The sequence below is a fragment of the Hyaena hyaena genome, unplaced genomic scaffold, assembly GCF_003009895.1.
Source record: "Hyaena hyaena isolate Hyena2069 unplaced genomic scaffold, ASM300989v1 scaffold_362, whole genome shotgun sequence".
In the NCBI taxonomy this organism is placed as follows: domain Eukaryota; kingdom Metazoa; phylum Chordata; class Mammalia; order Carnivora; family Hyaenidae; genus Hyaena; species Hyaena hyaena.
Window position 1 is genome coordinate 451,094 of NW_024080998.1, and position 21,445 is coordinate 472,538.

The following is a 21,445-nucleotide window of genomic DNA, read 5'->3' on the forward strand; positions in this document are numbered from 1 at the left end:
CAAAGCGCAAGCAGGGGAGGGACTGAGAGAGAGGGAGACACAGAATCTGAAGCAAGCCCCAGGCTCTGAGCTGTCAGCACAGAGCTCCATTTAGGGCTCAAACTGAAATCGAACGCTTAACCTACTGAACAGAAGAGGTGCCTTCTTCTGTTTTTGTAATGGGAATATACAATGATTTAAAATTTTAATACCTAGGAAGCTAAATGCATTCATTAGTATAGCATTTTTGTAAGATTTCTTACATAGCAAACTTGCCTACCCTGTAATAATATGTAAAATAAGATGATTAATGTAATTTTCTAAGAATATATTTATATAGATTGATAACATTAATAAGCAATAGCATCATTACTTTAATCCATCTTTGGGTTAACTATTGTATATGTGTTCATCATTTGTATTGTCATGTGTTTTTTTAAAATCTAGATGAGAAATATTCGATTATCTGACTTCACTGAATCCTTGAAAAAGATAAAACGCAGCGTGAGCCCTCAAACCTTAGAAGCATACATACGTTGGAACAAGGACTTTGGCGATACTACTGTTTAAGGAAAGACCTTTGTAAGCCTGCAGAGCATTTTGCTTTTGAAGAAAGAAATACACCATCTTCATTGAATAGTGATAAGCTACAGAAATTCAGCCTAAGTTTACAGGACTTTTCAGAGTCTTACAATTACTTGTGCACCCCAGCAGATGAACCATACAAGAAATTTAAATAAAATATACAATGCAAATTGAGTATTTTGTTGAAGGCCTTCTTGCCTATGTTGATAGTTATCCCAGTGGGCACTGTAAGTTAGAGCACAACAAAAACTGATTCTGGTCTTCTTTACCAATATAATCATAATGTAAATAATAATTTGTATATTGTGTTGCAGATGAAAGTATTCAAGAGACAGTGAATGGTAGAAGACACAAGCGCCTTTGGTTGTTTGTCTTCTGATGTCTTTTCTTAAAATAGTAATTTTTCTATTTTCCTTTCCTACTGTTGTCTTTACTACAGATGATTAAAATACCAAACACTCTACTTTTTCTTTTCTCTTTACAAATCCAGTGTGCCAAATGAAACTTCTTCCTATGTAACAGTAATAGGAAAAAGTGTTTTGAAGGTTTTTTCTTTTTCATAAATCTATAGACAGGATACAATTGCATTTTCACTTTTCTGTTACCTTGCTGCCATTTTAGAAAGCCATTTGTTGATACCAACAAAGCAAATCTAGTAATACAGAAAAGGAGAAGGTTAGAAGGTTTGAGTCACTCTGTCATACAACGTGTAGATCAATCCTCATGTGACCTGCAGTATTTGTTTCTAATATATTTGTCAGAAATCTGTTGTAGACTGTTAATTTATTCCTAATGGAGTTTATTTTCTGCCGGATTATTCTAATATTTAAGAAGGTCAATTTTAACTGCCATAAAAGTGGTTCCTGTGTGAGAGAAGGGAAGTACTGAGAGCTAAGACATTTCTAATTTATTGCTTATTGCTTTCTTACTGTTTACAGGATAATTATAAGCCAGTGGATCTACCATCTTTTATTCCTAAAAATGATTAATCCCTTCAATGAAACTTTAAAAATTACTGAATTTTTATACATTGCATACATTTTATAGGTTTCTTGTGCTCACTTTGTTAACTAAAAGTTAGTCTGTTAATCTGCCTTTTGTTCCCCCAAAATGTACAGTAATTCCGTTTCTTGTTTGTATAAGTATGCCTGGATTTTATTATAAAACTGTCATTGTAGGAAGTAGTGACTCATATCATGGCTTTTTAAATATTGTAATAAAGGCAAATGGATATTTGCCCTTAGTTTACTGGTTAAAAGTTTGTTTACAGAAATTTTCTTTGGTGCTTTTGTGTAAGATGTCCTGGGTGGAAAGAATAATTTTATAGTAGTAACAAAGATTTTTTTCATTTAGGGAAAATCCCTTTGGTGTTGAGAGAATACATTAAAAACTTGCCCTAGCTCGATAAGAATTTTATAATGAAGACATACATTCTTCTAAAATTTCCTCTTGTTCCTGTCAAAGATTGATGTAAATATAGAAGGTGTATCATTTCTTAAGATAATATGCTATTTGTAGCTGTAATTTAAAAGTCTCTTCTAATCATGACCTTAGAACTCCCTAGGTAACAGAAGTGAGACTTGAGATAAATAGAAAAAAATTTTTCAAGCCAGAACCATGCCTATTTTCAGTCATATGTTGTATCTTTTTAAGGTCTCAAACATTAAAGCATCAATTATAAAATCTTGATGATGAAAGATTATGCATTATACATATATGATGACAAGATTGGGGATATCCAAAGTGAAGACATTTTCAATAAAGCTCATAAAATTTCACTTGTATTTTCAATTTAGAAAAGGATTAACATTATTCATATGTGAACAACTGTTTAGTCAAATTAAAGGTCTGTGTGCCTCAAGCTCAACTTATAAAATATCTTTAAAATTATCATGATTCTACGTGCAGCAGTTTAATGTAGCTCACTATTTATATTAAAATAGTTTTTAGATAACAAAGATTTCAAATGTTAAAAGATAGGCAAGTTAATATAGTCCTAAACACTGAGTCAGAATTCTGTTATTGTATGAATAACCATACAGTATAGAAATTATTTTACTTCCCTGACTAAAGACTGAAGTTGAGCTTAGAGCTAGGGAACTACTTTCTGTGACTTACTATGACCAAGTTTTATTTTAAGCTTTTTTTTTTTTCTCCCATAGAAGGATCATGAAAATTGGAGGTGTAAGGGATTGGTCTGGTCTTTTTAAATAAAGATCGAAGTTGTTGAGGCTTTCTGAATTAATATTAGATTATGACCTTTTGGATTCTGCATTGAGCTCTGTGTCATATTAACGTCATGAAAGGCAATGCTTAAAATTCAGTGTTAGTGTGCTCATGTTAACATGGCAGAGTTTTGTGAACGACATTAAAACTTAATGATGTACTGGACTTTGAGCCAGAGGTAAGAATCAGTACTGTCCTTGCAGATATCTTAAGGGTAAAAGCTTTTTTGTTTGTTTGTTTTTTTAAATGTTTTTACTTAGTTTTGAGAGAGAAGACAGAGTTCAAGCAGGGAAGGGGCAGAGAGGGAGAGGGAGACACAGAATCTGAAGCAGGCTTCAGGCTCTGAGCTGTTAGCACAGAGCCCAATGCAGGGCTCAAACCCATGAACCCCAAGATCATGACCTGAGTCAGAGTCAGACACGCAACTGACAGATGGCCAGCCAGGCACCCTGGGTAAAAGTTTAGTCTAAGACAGTCTACCCACTGAGGTTATTGGATTTCTGACTATGCTTTGTGCTTGGGAAGAAGTGGAGGAAAAGCAGATACTAGCATTACAATGTAAGTAAATATGCAGCAGTCTTTGTTTATAAGCTAGAATTCTTTATATTTTGTACAAAAATGAACTCTTTTGGTAGAATGAGCCTTTTATAGGTTGGTTTTGGACCCTTAAGTCAAAGGATTTTCCTTGAAATACTTGTCTCAAATTTTAATTTGGTCTTTTGTATTTTTCTACAGGGAAGATATGAAAGGATTTAGCTACATAAAGTGGGTTTCTATCCTAATGTGGAAATAAATGATAAATTTTATTTTACCTTTAATTTGTTTATTTGAAACAAGGTTTCAGAGGTTGCATTCTAGCAGTTGCTTGTATTGGACTAACTCTTGCCAATAATTATAAACTGAAGAAAATATGAAAAGCAATAATTAGAAGACTCTGAAGAGCAAGCAGGAATAGGCAGAAATTGCACAAAATTGTGTACTCAAAGAGATCCACATTAACTAGCTTTTGGCCCAAGGGCAATTTCCAGTTTGTGCAGTGTGTTTAGAAATAGACTTCAAGCAGAATGTCTTTCTGGGCTGAGGAGTCATTTGGGGCTTGTAGAACAGCTGGGAATTAGAGAAATCCTGGAGAGAATTTCAGAACTATAAACTCTAGAAAATGCATATAAATGTCTTTCACATCCTTGGTGGACTCCAAAATTGTACTTGTGCAGTATAATAGTCAAACCTAGCAGAAAGCAATAGTTGAAGTCTAACGAACTGTAGAGAAGTTATGGAGTTTGAAATTTAAGTTCCACTAAGATATGTTTAGTAAATATTTTGGATTTCCCATTCAAATCCAAAAAGGACCATAATAAGGTGGAAGCACAACATCCTAGACCTAAGGACCATAGTTTTGTTAGGACTGTGGGCAAAAGGATAAACTCACTGTAACAAAGCTTAAAATAAAGCTTTCACAGCATCAAGATTATCCATTGGTAATTTAAGAGCTAGCCAGAAGAAAACACACATTTTAGAAGAAAATAGAATCCAGAGTCTTCACAATATGTCCACAGAGTCTAGTACACAGTAAAAAAATTAAGCATACAAAAAAATTAAATCCACAATCAATAGAAAATATATAGAAGCAAATGCAGAGATGACCTACAGGTTGAAATTAACACAATTATTTTAAAACAGCTTTATTACTTCTTAATAGGAAAGAAAAGATGGAGGAACAGATTAGGATTTTCAGTGGAGAAATAGAAATTAAAAACCAAATGGAGGGGCGCGTGGGTGGCTCAGTCGGTTGAGCATCTGACTTTGGCTCAGGTCATGATATCACAGTTTGTGGATTCGAGCCCCGTGTCAGGCTCTGTGCTGACAGCTTAGAGCCTGGAGCCTGTCTTTGGATTCTGTGTCTCTCTCTCTGACCCTTCTTTGCTCACGTTGTCTGTCTCTCTCTCTAACCCTTCTTTGCTCACGTTGTCTGTCTCTCTCTCAAAAATAAATTAAAAAGAAAAACTTTAAATACCAAATGGAAAGTCTGGTAATGAAAAATAAAAATCTGACATGAAATCTCTAGTATCTAAATTTTCACAGGATGGGTTCAGAGTACACTGGGACACAACAGAGGAAAGAAAACAAAGACATGCCAATACAATTACTAAATTCGAGCACCAAGAAAGAAAAAAAAATAGCAAAGGTTTGATACCTTTGGGACAATATCACTTTTTTTTTGTTTTACTTTATTTTTAATTCATGTGGAATTTTTGTTTTTTGTAAATTTTTATTTGAATTCTAGTTACTTAACATATAGTGTAATATTGGTTTCAGGAGTAGAGGACAATATCAATCTACCTCTGGTTTGAGGATCCAAAAGTAGAGGAGAGGAAGAGAATGGGGCAAAAGAAACATTTGAAGAAGCAGTAATACCTAAAGTTTCCCATTAGGTATTACTTGAATATAGAAAGACATCAACTTACAGATTCCAAAAGTTCAGTGAACCCCAAGGAGAATAAATACAACAAAGACCACTTCTGGATACCAATTGAAAAAGCAAAAATATTTTATAATCAGCCAGGGAGGGGAAATGATAATCCGTTCAAACAATCATTGACCCTAGAGTATAGACGAACCAAAATGGTATATGAACAAGGCAGGGAATGTCCTCATAAAGGCCCAGGATAACCAAGGCATAATTTGACCAATCACTTTTTCAACAATTGATTGCCAGCCTAATGGAACTTCCAATTGCTAGGTCTTATTGAATTGAAGGTTTAGCAGGTTTATACTCTACATTTGTTTACTTTGGAACTTTCCCTATACATTAAACAGAAATAATGTGAACAAAACACGTGCAACAAGACTGTAATACAGATAAACAATAGCAAAAAAGCTGGATGGAGAATAAGTAGATTAACAGCAAAAATACTTTCAAAATAAAAAGTCTAATGACTTCATACAAAGATCTAGGTCTAATTACAAAATAGTGTACGTCCAAACTAAAAAGACTATTACATAACCCATTTCTGTGTTTTTATTCCTACTTTGTTGAGTGTTTTTCCAATTAGGGGTGTTGGATTTGTCAAATGCTTTTTCTGCATCTATGGAGATGACCATGTGATTTCTGTCCTTTATTAATATGGTGTATTACACGAATTTTCATTATGTTGAACCAACTTTTCATTCCTGTGATAATTCCCACTCACTCCTGCTGTATGACTCATTTTATATGATGGTAGGTTGGTTTTGCTACTTTGTTGAGGTTTTTTGCATACATACTCAGACAGAATGTTGGTCTGTAGTTTTCTTGTCTTTGTCTCCTTTTAGTATCAGGGTAATTCTGGCTTTGTAGAAGGAATTGGAGAGTCTTCCCTCTTATTTGAGGGAAAAGTCTGTGAATGGTTGGTGCTATTTCTTTAAATTTTTGGTGGAATTCACCAGTAAAGCTATCTTTACCTGAGCTTTTCTTTGTGGAAAGTTTTTTTTTTTTTTAATTATAAATTAAGTATTTTGTTAAATGTCTAATTGAATTTTCTATTTCTTCTGGAGTCTGTTTCAGACATCTGTGTCTTTATAGAAATTAGTCCATTTCATCTAAGTTACCTAATTTGTTGGCATCCAATTGTTTATAATATTCCCCTATTATCCTCTTTATTTCTGCAAGACCTATAGTAAAATGTCTTCTTTCTTTCCTAATTTTATTAATTTGTCTTCCATTTCTTGGTCAGTCTAGGTAAAGCTTTGCCAATTTCACTGATAATTCCAAAGAACCAATTTTTGTGGTTTTGTTTATTTTTCTATTTTTCTATTCTCTACTTATGTATTTCCTCTCAAAGCTTTATTAGTTGCTTCTTTTTGTTTGCTTTAGTTCTTTTTTAAAATTATGGTGGAAAGTTAGATTACAGATGTGAGGTCTTTCCTCTTTTTAAAATATAGGCATTTACATGGGGTGCCCGGGTGGCTCAGTTGGTTGAGCGTCTGACTCAGGTCATGATCTAACAGTTCGTGGGTTCAAGCCCTACGTTGGGCTCTGGGCTGACAGTCAGCTCAGAGCCTGGAGCCTGTTTCAGATTCTGTCTCTCCCCCTCTCTCTCTGACCCTCCCATGCTCATGCTGTCTATCTATCTCTCAGAAATAAATTTTAAAAAGACATTAAAAATAGGCATTAACAGCTATAAATTTCCACCTACAGCTTTTGCTATATCCAGTAAGTTTTGGTATGTTGAATTTTCATTTTCATTCATCTCAGTGTATTTTCAAAGTTCTCTTGAGATTTTTTTCTTTGACCCACTGATTTAAAGACTATTTTAATTTCCACAAGATGTGATAATCCCAAATTTCCTGTAGTTATGGATTTTTAATTTCATTCCAGTATGTTTGGAGAACATGTTTTCTATTTTAATCCTTTCAGATTTTTTGAAAAATGTTATATGGCCTAACATATGCACTATCCTGGAAAATGCTTCATATGCACCTGAGAAGAATGTGTATTCTCCTGTTAATGGGTGGTGTATTCTAAGATACATTAGGTCTAATAGGTGTATAGTATTGTTCAAGTCTTCTGTTTCATCGTTGATCTCCTATGTAGTTGTTTCCTATGATTTTATACCCAATTTCTTGTAGCATATCTTTTTTTAGAAAATAGCTTGAGATTTTTTTTTTAATTTCTTAAGGTTTATTTATTTTTGAGAGACAGACAGAGCATGAGCAGGGAAGGGGCAGAGAGAGAGGGAGACATAGAATCTGAAGCAGGCTCCAGGCTCTGAGCTGTCAGCATAGAGCTCCATGTGGGGCTCGAACCCACAGACTGCGAGATCATAACCTGAGCTGAAGTCGGAGGCTCAACCGACTGAGTCACCTAGGAGGCCCAAGAGACTTCTTTTTGCTATGTTTAAACCCTGTTACACTCATCAGTGAGGAATTATGTATGTTAAAGCATATGTGTATGACTGAATTTTTTAAGGCCAGTAAAACATAATTATGGAAAAATTAAGATACAAGAAAAAAGTCAGACTCGTCCTTACACAAAACAGTACAGTATGTACTGTTTGATTCCAATTTTGTTTTTAAAAAGACTGTAAAGAAACTTCAAAAATAAAGAATATATGCTCTGGGTAAATGAAGCAATAATGTCCTATCTTCCTGTTTCTAATCTTGTCCAGGAGTAATTAGCACAGAGTAAGGCTTAGAACTACGTTGTGTTGTACAGAATTCAAGCTCTGTCGTTAAGTAAGTGTGTGACCTCAGCACACAATTTTCGAAGCAGGGGCTAATAATAGTATCTATATCAAATGGATATTATGAGGATTAAAGGAGCTAATACACATTAAATGCTTAGAACCGTGCCTACCACATAAGTGCTTAGTAAATGCTCGCTATTACCTTTCACCTCCAGCCCATTCTCCATATCACAGCGTAAAGGTCACTTCCTTCCTTCCACCAGCTTCCTGTCTCACTTTGGAAAAAAAACCCAAAAAAACAGTCTCTTTACCCCTAAATTAGAAACTCCTTGATCTGACCCATTTACCATTTAGATTTCTTCATTTCTTCCCCTCAAGCACAAAGCTCCAGACATACTGTCTTCTTTCAGACCTTGAAACACTCCTGCTCAGTTTTGACTTAAGTACTGGCTTCTTTATCTTGCCTGGAATAATCTTTGTGGAAAGACTTGTCATTCAGAAGTCAAATTTTATTTCCTTTCTCCCACTACTATAAATTAGCTACCCAATCACTTTCAGTAGCAAGACTCTTTTATCTGTTTCAAGCAGGTTCCACACCCAGTGTGGAGCCCAACCCTGGCTGAACCAATGACTGAGAGATCAAGACCTGAGCTGAGATCAAGAGTTAGATACCCAATTGAACTACTCAGGTTCCACCCCCTTCACCCATAACTCTATTTTTACAGACACTATCAATATATTAAACATTGTTTTCTCCCTACTTGTTTTGTCTACTAGTATATAATTTTCATGAGACCATTGCCTGATACACATGTGCTGGATATTCAATCGTTATCAAATTATTTTATTTCCTGTATTCTATAATATTACTTCCGTAATAAAATTAATTGTATGCGAATAGTGTTTTAGGAAATTGAACACGGTATTCTGTAACTGGTCTGAGTTCAAATTCAAGTACTACGGAGACCCAGATGTCTGCCTCTGGGCAAGTTTCTTATTCTTCCGGCTTCCTCAAATGGGAATATTACTTGTTTCACAAGGTACTGCAAAAAATTAAATCACACAACATGGGTAAAAGTGCTTCAGCACTAAATGAAAATTTCCGAGCATTACAAATAAATGCCAATTGCGCCTTGACTAGCTCTCTACTCCACGTAAGCCTCAGTAGCGTCGCTCTAGCGTCTACCTTCACGTCTCTCGAACTCAGGGGCAACCGGGGAGGGGCGGGAACAAGAGGTCCTTCACGCACTTCCGCCCCCGCGTCTCTCTCCGCCAATCGGCCTCTGATACCCCACCCCTTCCGCTCTAGGGAAAAGCTGGCTCCCAGGGTGTCTTCCGGCGGGAGCTGTGCTGCTCCTTATCATGGTGAGTTGGCTGGGGGGTGTGAGGGCTTCTGTCGTAGGTGATTCCTCTTATCTTTCTCATCCTGAAGCGTCCTTGACATTGCCTCAGCTGCCCAGAGAAGGGGTCCTCGAGGTTGTGCTCCGGCGCCGGGGGAGAAGCGGCTGACGTCCAAAGCATTCCTCCCAGAGCTCCGATCCCTATTCGCTCCCTCACCCCGTTCCTTGGACGCTTGGTATCCCGGCCCTGCTCGAGGCCGAACTTTCAGTCCTTAGCAAGTTTGACTCTCCCCTGCCGAGATTTACTTAACAAAAGTCTCTGCTGGCGTCAACGACTACACCAGCAAAAGATGTGAAAACGAGTCCACAGCAACAGCGACCGTAGTTAGTGATGCTTACACCAGTGACGACCCTGTTGGCATATTAATGAAGAAGGTTATGAGTAGGATATTGAGGCCAAGGGGCAACTTGGCTTTATGGAGTGTCGGATAGCCTGATAGAGCAACAGCTTTCAGAAGGCCCAATGACCGGAGAAAGCCCAGGTGCTGGTAGAATGTCTTTGGTGCACTTTTCCCCTGCGTTGGTAGATTACAGTATACCTCACGGTTTCGGGGATGTGATGTTTGGTCTAAAGGTTTTTGTGTGTTTGTTTTTTAAGAGAAATTAGTCTCGTTAGACCTTTAGAAATCACCTGTATAACTCTCTGAATTTCATCAAAAGATAAGTTGATTGTCACTTCAGCGTCAAAAGAGGTATACACCATTTTATCTAAAAAATTCATGGATCTCTTATTTGATAGCCTCCGTAGGAGGAAAGGACCACGTTTCAGTGCTTAAGCCATTGTTACTCTTAGTTTTTTTCCTTGAGTCAGTATGGTCGATAAAATGTTGTATTTATACTTAATTTTTCTTCCGTAAATTTTCTGTAATCCCTCTTTTTTACACAGGAAGTGGGTAAAAGTTTACTTTTGGGGGGCTAACCAAATAGCCTTCGAGCTGCTTTCTTCAAAATACTCACCACTGTGTAGCCAGAATTAAGTTTATAAAATTTGCCCATGCCACTCCCTTGCTCAGTTGTTTAAAATCCTTCCTTTTCCCCACCCCCCCATAATCCTCAAGATAAAGTCCGGTTTGGCACAGCATACCAACCTGTTGTCAAGCTTCTATGTATCCTCGTTTTGCACATACATATATTCATTTTCCAGTCGCAGTCACCAGCTTGCAGATCATGCTGTCCTTACAGCACCTGACTTGTACATTCTGTTCTACTGTGGAAATCATTCATCTCTCACTCCTCTTCCTCATCAGTGTAATCCTTATGTGTCCTTTAGTCTCTTTCATGAGCCTTTCTGCCCCATCTCCACATTCTGTTCGATGCCTCCTTTGTGCTCCCGTGATAACATGGTGCTAATTACCAATAACATCTGTAGCCCTTATCAAACTGTTAAAATTGTGTATTTGCGTGTCATTCTCACTTCTGAGACTGTAAGCTCTTTGAGAGCAGAACCTTTGGTATTCTCAGAGCCTTGTAACAGTGCCTGGCCCAGAAGAGGTTTTTCAATAAAAACCTATTTTATAAAACACCAACTAAATACCTATGGCACTAAATTTTTGTGCTTGCATCATTAGTAATACAGAAAAATAGCATTTAAGGTTTATTTTAAAAGTTTTGGGGAAGAAGGGTTTTATGAGTTATTCATGTTTTGTTAAGGTGTCATATGCAAGGCACAATGGTATCTTAGGAAATGTAAAGGAAATAATAGCCATTGTCATTAGTGAAGTTAGTAAAAAATTACCTTCAGTGCAAGATGACAAGATGAAGGCTATCCTCTGGTTCATTCCAAAGCAAGTGGCATAAAAAACAGTATGATTTGGAATAATCTAGGAAGATCATCCATGAAACGGTACTTTGTGCCTTACTCCATCACTCTTAATCTACTTTTCATTACTCTTTTGGATGAGGAAACAGAGGTCAAGTAACTTGCTAAGTATAACAGGGCTGTTGGAGCTTGGGTTAGACAAGTCTGGCTCTAGAGTGTTAACGATCATGAAACAAGGGTACACCAGTTTAGTTGGAGTTGATTTCTACCTGAAGCAAGAGGTAAAACTGGAAAGAAACTGAGGCTAGGTCATTGAAAGCATTGAATTTCAGGGTGTAATATTAAGAGTTTATCTTGATAGCAGTGGAGAGCCAATATAATTTTGGACAAAGTGACGTGAATTTAGGATTTTTGTGGGTTTTTACCTCTTTTAACCAATATCAGAATGGCATCGGAAATGGCCTTCTGCCTTTTATAAACCTAATTGTCTCAACCTGAAACTTAAGTTAAAGTAACTTAAAGAATTTAAGGTGGGATGAAGTTAGAAGATAACAGTATTAAGCAGTATTAATTTATCTTTGGGACCAATTAACTGACATATAACTCTTTAAGAATAGGGTATATTCATTATCATTAACATTCATTAGCATTTCAAATGAAAATAGATATTGTTCCTTTTCAACTGAATTAGCTTAGCAAAGCCTTAAGAGTTACACACATGCTGGTCTCTATTTGGATAGTACTTTGTTCTAATGCTTTATATTTTAAAGTATGTTTTACTTAAAACTTTTTTATTATGGAAATTTTCAAACACAAGAAAGTAGAATATAATGGGCCCCCATATAGCCACCACTTGGCCTCAACAGTTACCAACATTCTGTATTTTTATGCCAGATTTCTACTGCTCAACCTTATTTTTCTGAGTCTCAACCTAATGTAACTAATGACATGTCTGAGTTTTGAAGAAAGGGATATATCTTTTTTTTTTTTTTTTTTTATAACTACTGAGATGTTCCCAGATGGAAAATCATACCTGTGCTGGAGTTGAATCTGTAAGTTTTCCTCAGTTTAAATCTGTTAACATTCATTTCCACTGCTTTCTGTGGAATTTAAGTGTTTAAGTAAAATCAGCCAGTGATGAGGTAGAAATGTAATGTAGGTATTAGGAGATCATGGCCTTACCATCTAAGAAAGCATTTTACTAAAAACTAAAAACCAAATAAATATTTAAGTACATGGCACTTAACAGTCAAATTATTGTATATGACCCACCGAAAATTGTGAAAGACTTTTTTATGCCTAGAAACAGTACTTTGCTTTTGGGATAATAATTAAAAGTCCTTTTTTTCCACAGTTAGTCTTTCCTCCCCGGGGTTGTCTTTGTTTTTGTTTTTTGTAGGGTATTATATTCCCAAGATAATGATGAAGTTATATATCCATAAATTTTTTCAAGTACTCTAGTTTTGTATTTTAATTTTAACAGAATAAAAAATCAGTAAGAAATATAGTAAGGATCCAGCTTAATTTCTCCAAAAGAGTGTTTATTGAATAGCTTAAATTTTCTCCTGCTGATGTTGGATACTGCTTTAATCATAAAATAATTTCTCATATGCGCTTAAACTCTCCTTTATGTTAATGCTAAGGTTTCCTGTACTTGAGTGACAAATTCTAGTCTCCACGTATATTTCTTCTCTTGGTAACCCCACCGTCATGCCTTTTCTCTACTGGACGCATACTGTGAACTAACAAGCACTACAGAGGCTAGCCAGGATGCTAGATACTTTGCCTAAGAGAGAACCTCTTGATTAGGTAAATGTAATATTTTATTTCCAGCTTAGCTGTTTGGCAGATGGTTTGCTTTTCTGGTTCAAAATTACCTAATCTGTTTAAAAATATAGGAGTGTAGTCTGGAGCTAAAATGCCTGAATTTGAATTTCTGCTCAACCAATTGTTAGCAGTGTGCCCTTGGACAAGTACTAAAAATTGTTTCCATCTCATAGATTATTGTGAGAATTAAATAGAAAAATATTTGTAAAGTGTAAAGTGTTTAGAATAATTGCTTGCCACATACTAAGTGTTCAGTAAATGTTGTTACTATTATATTGCATCACAGGATATGAAAAAGATATGCTTAAATGCTGATTTTATTATTTTTTTATTTTAAAGGGGACAATTCATCTCTTTAGAAAACCACAGAGATCTTTTTTTGGCAAATTATTTCAGGAATTTAGACTTGTAGCAGCTGACCAAAGGGTAAGTTATTTGTTAACTCTATTTTTAATCATTGCACACACAACATAAAGACATTGAAAAAAGTAATTTTTAAGGTACATAGAAATTACTCTTGATCCCACCGTACTGTTTTTGTTTTTAAGTAAACTCTAGACTCAATGTAGGGTTTGAACTCAACAACCCTGAGATCAAGAGTCACATGCTCTACTGACTGAGCCAGACTGGCACCCACATCACACTGTTTTCATTTTTTTATGTTGGATGAGCAAAAAAAAAATTTTTAAGTTATCTCTGTGCCCCACGTGGGGCTTGAACTCACAACCCCAAGATCAAGAGTTGCATGCTCTATCAACTGAGCAAGCCAGGTGCCCCTGAACAAGCAAATTTTTAATGTAAAAGTATAGTACTTTGATACACAGATGTTTGCTTGGGAGGAAACTAGGCTTCAGTTAAGTTTTTATTCTAATTCTAATGAGTGTTAAAGAAAAATTATTTTGTAATTGCCTTTTATTTCTTTTTTCAGCATCACAGCTATTTTCATTTTATTTTTACAACTCTAGTGGATGTAGTTTAAAGCCATGTTTTCTCATTTTTAGTGTACGGAAGGAAAAATACCTTATGCTTTGAGACTGTAAGTAAAAGATAATCGGTTTGATCTGAGGGTTGTGAATTCAAGCCCCAGGTAGAGCTTACATTAAAAATAATAATAATTACTACCCTTTTTGGTTACAATGTAGACCTTCTAGTTTTCTGTTTTCATTATTCTGATTATTGTGTAAATTAAAGTATAAGCTCTCTGAAGACAGTAACTGTGTCTTATGTCCACTTTTTAATAAAAGTAAAAAATAAGCACTCAGTAAGTATGTGAAGAATTTTAAATAAACCTAGCTTCATTGCAGCATAATAAGTAAACCAGTGATTTTGGCCATGTATGGTGATACTTGATTAGAGGCTTCTGTTCTTTGTTTCTTATCACTATATCTTCTGTTTGCTAAAACCTTGGAATATAGTCAGAACTCAATAATTCTAATACTTGAAAATAGTGTATGGCCATCGTTGTTAAACTTAAAGAGCCAAAGGTAGGAAGTTTGTCTATTTGTGTATCCAGCCCATTTAGCATGACCTTGTTGGTGAAAAGTATGTTAAAGAAGTAAGTAGGAAATTCTTGAACCATATACTTTATTGAAGCACAGTACACCACAGAATTGGTAGTAGGAAAAAAACTGATCTAGGAATACCTGCATTGTGCAGATAATCGCTATCATAATTTAAACCTTACAGTACATACCCTAGCTCATCTCTTTTTACTACTTCTCCTATCTTAGTTCTTGGTAATTTCTTATAAGGAAGATCCTTACCTCTCAGTTCCTTACTTCCTTACAATAAATAATCTTGTCGTACATCCCTTCCAACTATCCACTCCTATGATCATACCACAGACATTATCAATTATAATAGTTAAAACTATTGTCTCATTTTCAAGCATTTCACTGATAATTTCCATCTCTTGTCCTTCCAGTTCACTTCTTGTATTACCCCAATTCCGATAATTCTTAAATCTTACTAGGATCTCTAATCCTTTGACTGTGCCATACTTTCACTATTTTTTAGCTCTCTTATCTTCATTTGCTTACTTAATCCAGTTTAGATTCTTTGGTCTGTCATTACTGATTTCATGCATATGTCTTAAACTCCTATGTGCCCTCCTTCGATCTGTCTCTCATCCTCTGATACTTCCTGCAAAATCTTAACATCAGCAAGTCTATTTTCTTCCTACTCTGTAGCTGTATCCAGTTGAATGTAGCCTGAGAGAAACATGGTGACTGGTCTCATTTTAGTTTTTTTTTTTTTTTTTTAATGTTTATTTTTGAGAGGCAGAGAGAGACAGAGCTTGAGGTGGGGAGGGGCAGAGAGAGAGAGGGAAACATAGAATTGGAAGCTGACTCCAGGCTCTGAGCTGTCAGCACAGAGCCAGACACGGGACTTGAATTCACGAACCACGAGATCATGACCTGAGCTGAAGTTGGATGCTTAACCTACTGAGCCACCCAGGCACCCTGGTGACTGGTCTCATTTTAATTTCATGATAAGTATGCCATTAGTGCTGCCCATACTATATTTTTTAATTTTCACTCAGTTTTTCATTTTCTAGATGGTTGTTTCAACCCATTTTCTTTCACTTCTATCCTCAGACTTCCAAAACCATATTCATCCTCACTTGGTCTTGCTTTCTGTTAAACTAAAGGAAAAGAAGCACTCAGAAAACACTTCCACATCCTGGCATCTACCAACACTATCTATGCAGCTGTCTCTGTGAATGAACTCTCACTGTAATAGCTGTTCTGCAAATTCTCCTCTGGATTTAAGTGCTACTTTACCATATCCCTTAATTTTAGAAAATGGCCTTCTTTCTTCTTTTCCAGAGATTTATAGGCTCTTAGTAGCTTTGTGCTGCTTCACTGTCACTTCTTTCTGCCTCACAGTTTCTTTGTCCCTTCAGTCACCTATCCTCAATTTTCTGAAAGGAGTTGTTCTTCATTCTAAACCTACATTTTCCTGCTGTTTTCTAAAGCCATCCTATCTCATACTTAACCTTTGCAGTTATATCTGTTTAATCTTATACCTACATAGAATTCTCTTTTCGCTAATTTCTTTCACTTCTTCATTCACACAATTATAGGTCTCCCTTTGTAGAGAGTAGAGTGGAACAAAAATTTAAAAAACACTTTCACTTGATCTCGTATTTTTAGAATGCCCTTTCCCCTTCCTCTGATGAAATCCAAGCTACTTTCAGGGTGTATCGCAGGTCTATGAGGTTCTAAACCACGGAAGTCTTTCCCTCTTCTGCAGTCCTATTTCGTAGGACTTATTGGTGAATAAGTAAGTGCTGCCCTTTCTCAGGGAAGGGGAGAGGTGGCTTTATTTTGATATAATTTCAAGCTTACAGAACAGTCACAAGATTAGTGTGAGGAACTCCCTTAAGCCCTTTACTCAGGTTCACCATTTGCTTTATATTTTGCCCCATTTGCTATCATTGTCTCAATGTACATATTTGTAGAGACAAAATGATGTTAAAGTAAATGCCTATTTTTTCAACTGTTTGAGAGTTTCTGTGGCAGAATTTTTTTCTCTTGAAGAATTCCCCTTCTATGTTTTTAGATTTATATATATTATAATAATAAGTTGGTTGATGATAGTTTTGGTAGATACAGAAAATGTAACACTGACTTTTTGAAGGAAGTTGTGCTTATTCCTTTGTAGAGTATGAATTGCAGCAACTTGAACAGACTCAGTGAAGTTTATCAGCACTATGCAAATAAAAGTGATTTTCTTTTTCACAGTCTTGGAAGATACTGCTCTTTGGTGTAATAAACTTAACATGTACTGGCTTCCTGCTTATGTGGTGCAGTTCTACTAACAGTATAGGTATGTCACCATTCTTATTTTTGTGGAATTAATTATTAGTTTCACATTTATTCTGATTTTTAAAAAAAGTATATCTTTCTTTACGTGGAGTATATTATTCTGAAATATAACTCTAAGATTTAAATGTGAGTATCTATTTGAAAAGTGTCTTGTAAACTGTACAGTATGGTTTAATTATTAGGCATTATCATTTTTTTAATGTTTATTTTTGAGAGAGAGACAGAGTGCGAGTGGGGCAGGGGCAGAGAGAGAGAGGGAGATACAGAATCTGAAACAGGCTCCAGGCTCTAAGCTGTCAGCACAGAGCCCAACATGGAGCTCAAACTTAGGAATGGTGAGATCATGACCTATGCCGAATCGTATGCTTAACTGACTCGGCTACCCAGGTGCCCCTAGGCATTATCATTTTAAATTAGGGTTTTCTTTTTTTTAAGTTTTAAATCTTTAAAAAAAATTTTTTTTATGTTTATTTATTTTTGAGAGAGACAGAATGTGAGTGGGGGAGGAGCAGAGAGAAAGGAAGACACAGAATGTGAAGCAGGCTCCAGGCTCCGAGTTGTCAGCACAGAGCCGGCAGTGGGGCTTGAACTCATTAACCCTGAGATCATGACTTGAGCCAAAGTCAGACACGTAACTGACTAAGCCACCCAGGTGCCCCTTTAAGTTTTAAGTCTATTTGAGAAACTGAGATTCCTATTTAAGGTGATAGACTAGCCCTTTAGTTGATGCAGTGTTTATTTAAAGAATGTATTTAAAATAGTATTTAGATGACAGAAGAGGCAAAAAAAAAAATGATCACAGCACTTTCGGGTATATACTGCTTCATTTTTCCTGATGGAGAAATCAGGTTCTAAAACTAAGGTATTGTATTTACCTTCTTTGTTTTTTGTTGGTTTTAATTTTTTTAATTTATTTTTATTTTTTAATTTAGTAATAGGCTCCATGCCCAGCATGAGGCTTGAACTCATGACCCTGAGATCAAGAGTCACATCCTCTAGCGATTCAGGCACTTCTGTACTTATCAACTTTGGCTACATATATTAGTCTAGATAATTGCTAACATATGAGGTTAATTAGTGACTAAGTTTTTTTTTTGGTAATGGATATCCCTCGTGTGAACAAATCTTGGTGATTAGCTATATTTCCTAACAGCAACATTTTAATCAGTTGTTTTGTTGTTTTGCAGCTTTAACTGCCTATACTTACTTGACCATTTTTGATCTTTTTAGGTAAGTTTTAGAAGATCTCTTCACTGTTCTGAAACTAATAAGGAATTTTTGCACTGAACTTATGAAGCTTTCTCTGCTTAAAGTAATGTGTGTAATAAGTAAAGTTGTCAACAATATGTGTACAAACAAGAACAATTAGGAGATATATTGGAAGAAATAATCCCATTTATAGAGAAAAAAAAAAAGATAATGCCCAGGCATTAGATCAGGTGCTTGAGGTGCCTACCTATAGTTGAGTCAGCTGTGGCCAGGGAGCAGAGTCAAGTAAGAACATACCAGTTTCTTTTGTCACCATGTAGATGGGCATTAATAACTAACGTGAGTAATCGTGAGCGAGGGAGACACCTTTTTGGCTCCCTGCTTCATAGGACCTTCATATTGCTGTGTAAGGGTTGCAAAATACTTGAAATCGTCAAGATCGATGCCATAGGAGTATAACAATGTCTTTTTCATCAGTCATCTAACTAAATCTACTTGACTGCCCTAAAACAGATAGTTACCACCTGAATTTCACACTGGAGTAATCTCCACTCTACTTGGAAAGTGAACATCCAGAACATTCAGAATGTTGTTAATATGTTATTAATATTTAGTTTAACTTTTGACAAAGATTAAAGTTTATCAGAGTTAAAACTTATTGTCTGTGGCTAAAATAAAATGTATTATCTTTATTATTACTGTGTCATTTGTGCATGCTCAGTTATGGAAGCCATTTAGCATGGATAACTTACTTAGTGGAGAAAGTATGGATTTAGGTTCTACTTATTGACCTGACGTATTCTAACTTTTTTCAGTTTCTCCACATGTTAAAGCTCAGGTATGAGGATGCCCATGTGATTAGATTATAAATTATTTGAATATTTAGTCTGCAAACACTGATAACTTTCAGCAAAGTTAGGAATTCTGGAAACTTAATTTCTTTCTGTGTGTTCTCCTCTTGCTCTAGTTCTAAAGCAAAATTTTATTTTCCTTTTTACTTAGTTTAATAACATGTTTGATAAGTTACTGGGTAATGATGAGGAAACCTAGCCCTGTCTATTCATTTGGGTAAGTTCAAGTCCTTTTATTTTCTGCTAACTTACTGCTATTAAAATGGTGGTTGTATCAGGCAGTAAAGAGCTAGCTAGAATATTTGTAGAGAATAAATGCTGCCTGCTTAGTGGAATGGGGATTCCATATAGTGAAGTAGATTTAAAAAAGCATCTTCCAAGAGGATTCTAGATAAGAAACATGAATATTTAATTTTAAATTGTATTAAAATAAAATGTTCACATTAAGTTTTTTTTTTCTGTTTTAGAAAAAAGTATTAACATGAAGTGTTCACATTAAGTTCTTGAGTATTTTGGTCATCTCTTAAATTTTAAAGGGAGTAAAAGGATTTTCCTGTAGGTGTGTCCTATAAATTTTAGGGTAAATGTGATATACTTTAACATGAATGCAGTGATAGAGATGTATTTTTATCTTAAAATTAGATTTGTGATAGCTATGGGCTAATAGAATTTGTGATTCTGTTTCTGTAGTCTTAGAAATTACTAAAAGTTGAAAGTTGGAAGGTAATCTTTTGAATTAGAAGTTTTTGTTAATATATTAGAAAAAAGACTTTCAGATTTCAGGAAACAACGTGAAATTAAGTTTGGGGGGATAAAATTAAGATGGTGAAGTAGTATGGGGACCCTGAGCTTGTATTGTCCCTGAAACACAGCTAGATCAGCATCAAGCCATCTTGAACACCTAGGAAATTGATCTGAGGATTAACATAACAGTCTGCATAGTTTGAGCTACAGAAGTTGGCAGGTACGTGGTGCGGAGTGGTGAATTGGGGAAGAAAAAAGCTGCAGAGGGTAGGGAGTCATTTTTGTGGAGAGAGGGGAAGAGTGCAGCACACCGGGATCACACAAGAAAAGCACACCTCTTTCCCCAAAAGTAGCTGGAGAGATAGAGAAGACACTGTCAGGGAACAGGACAAGAAATGTGTTACCGAAAACCATTGGCAGGGAGAAAGGAGAGGGTTTCAGTGCCACCAAGATTGCATAAGCAGTGGAGCACCAAGTCTGAAGTTTCAGAGCCCACTGGCTGGCAGTGCTCCCGTGAGAAAGTAAGGATTTATTCCTGGGCTGCAGGAAGTGGTACAATATCCACAAATCAATCAACCTGATACATCACATTAATAAAAGAAAAGAACCACATGGTTATCTCAGTAGATGCAGAAAAGACATTTGACAAAATACAGCATCCTTTCATGATGAAAACCCTCGTGGGGATAGAAAGAACATACCTCAACATCATAAAGGCCATATACAAAAGACCCACAGCTAAAATCATCCTCAGTGGGGAAAAACTAAGAGCTTTACTCCTAAGGTCAGGAACATGTTGTTAAACATAGTACTAGAAGTCCTAGCATCAGCAGTCAGACAACAAAAAGAAATAAAAATCACCTAAATAAGCAGGAAAGAAGTCAGACTTTCATTCTTCACAGACGACATGATACTCTTTGGAAAACCTGAAAGACTCCACCAAAAAAACTGCTAGAACTGATACATGAATTCAGCAAAGTCACAGGATATAAAATCAATATACAGAAATCTGTTGCATTTCTATACACCGATAATGAAGCAGCAGAAAGAGAAATCAGAGAATCGATGCCATTTACAATTGCACCAAAAACCATAAAGTACTTAGGAATGAACGTAACCAAAGAGGTAAAAGATCTGTATGCTGAAAACTATAGAAAACTTATGAAAGAAATTGAAGAAGACACATATTAATGGAAAAACATATCCATACTCATGGAAGAACAAATATTGTTAAAATTCGATACTACCCAAAGCAATCTACACATTCAATGCAATCCTTATCAAAATAATGCCAGTATTCTTCAGAGAACTACAACAAACAATTATAAAATTTGTATGGAACCAGAAAAGATCTCAAATAGCCAAAGTAATGTTGAAAAAAGAAAACCAAAGCTGGAGGCATCATAATTCCAGACTTCAAGCTGTATTACAAAGCTGTAATCTCCCAGGCAGTATGGTAGTGGCACAAAAACAGACATACGGATTAATGGAACAGAATAGAAAACCCAGAAATGGACCCACAAACGTATGGCCAACTAATCTTTGACAAAGCAGCAAAGAATATCCAATGGGAAGAAGACAAGTCTCTTCAGCAAATGGTGTTGGGAAAGCTGGACAGCAATATGCAGAAGAATGAACCTGGACCACTTTTTTTTTTTAATTTCACCTTAACTTTTATTTATTTATTTAAAAAAATTTTATTTTTGAAGAAGTGGTTGCTCTGTCAGTTCTCTGAAGGAGCTTTTTCATCAGACTTCAATAAGTCTTTTTTTTTTTTACAAATAGTTTATTGTCAAATTGGTTTCCATATAACACCCAGTGCTCATCCCCACAAGTGCCCTCCTCCATGCCCATCTTGCCCCTCCCCCCC

General features: G+C 35.8%; 2 protein-coding genes across 7 annotated transcripts in view; both read left to right on the top strand.

Annotated features, from left to right (window-relative positions):
• Positions 1-1,822, top strand: part of SPAST (spastin) — a 57,717-nt gene extending 55,895 nt beyond the window's left edge. For all 4 annotated transcript variants that reach the window (XM_039250301.1, XM_039250303.1, XM_039250302.1 and 1 more), the window contains one exon: positions 427-1,822. In XM_039250301.1, coding sequence (XP_039106232.1) covers positions 427-549 — 123 coding nt within the window. In that variant the 3' untranslated portion in view covers positions 550-1,822. The remainder of the gene's footprint in view (positions 1-426) is intronic.
• A 7,427-nt stretch (positions 1,823-9,249) lies between these two features.
• SLC30A6 (solute carrier family 30 member 6) overlaps positions 9,250-21,445 on the top strand; it is a 37,612-nt gene continuing 25,416 nt past the window's right edge. The window contains exons 1-5 of one of the 3 annotated variants that reach the window (XM_039250322.1): positions 9,250-9,320; positions 13,281-13,367; positions 16,688-16,772; positions 17,959-18,001; positions 18,983-19,048. In XM_039250322.1, coding sequence (XP_039106253.1) covers positions 9,318-9,320; positions 13,281-13,367; positions 16,688-16,772; positions 17,959-18,001; positions 18,983-19,048 — 284 coding nt within the window. In that variant the 5' untranslated portion in view covers positions 9,250-9,317. Of the gene's footprint in view, positions 9,321-12,772; positions 12,924-13,280; positions 13,368-13,959; positions 13,978-16,687; positions 16,773-17,958; positions 18,002-18,982; positions 19,049-21,445 lie in introns of those variants that run through there. The other 2 variants (XM_039250323.1, XM_039250324.1) reach the window with 2 other exon arrangements.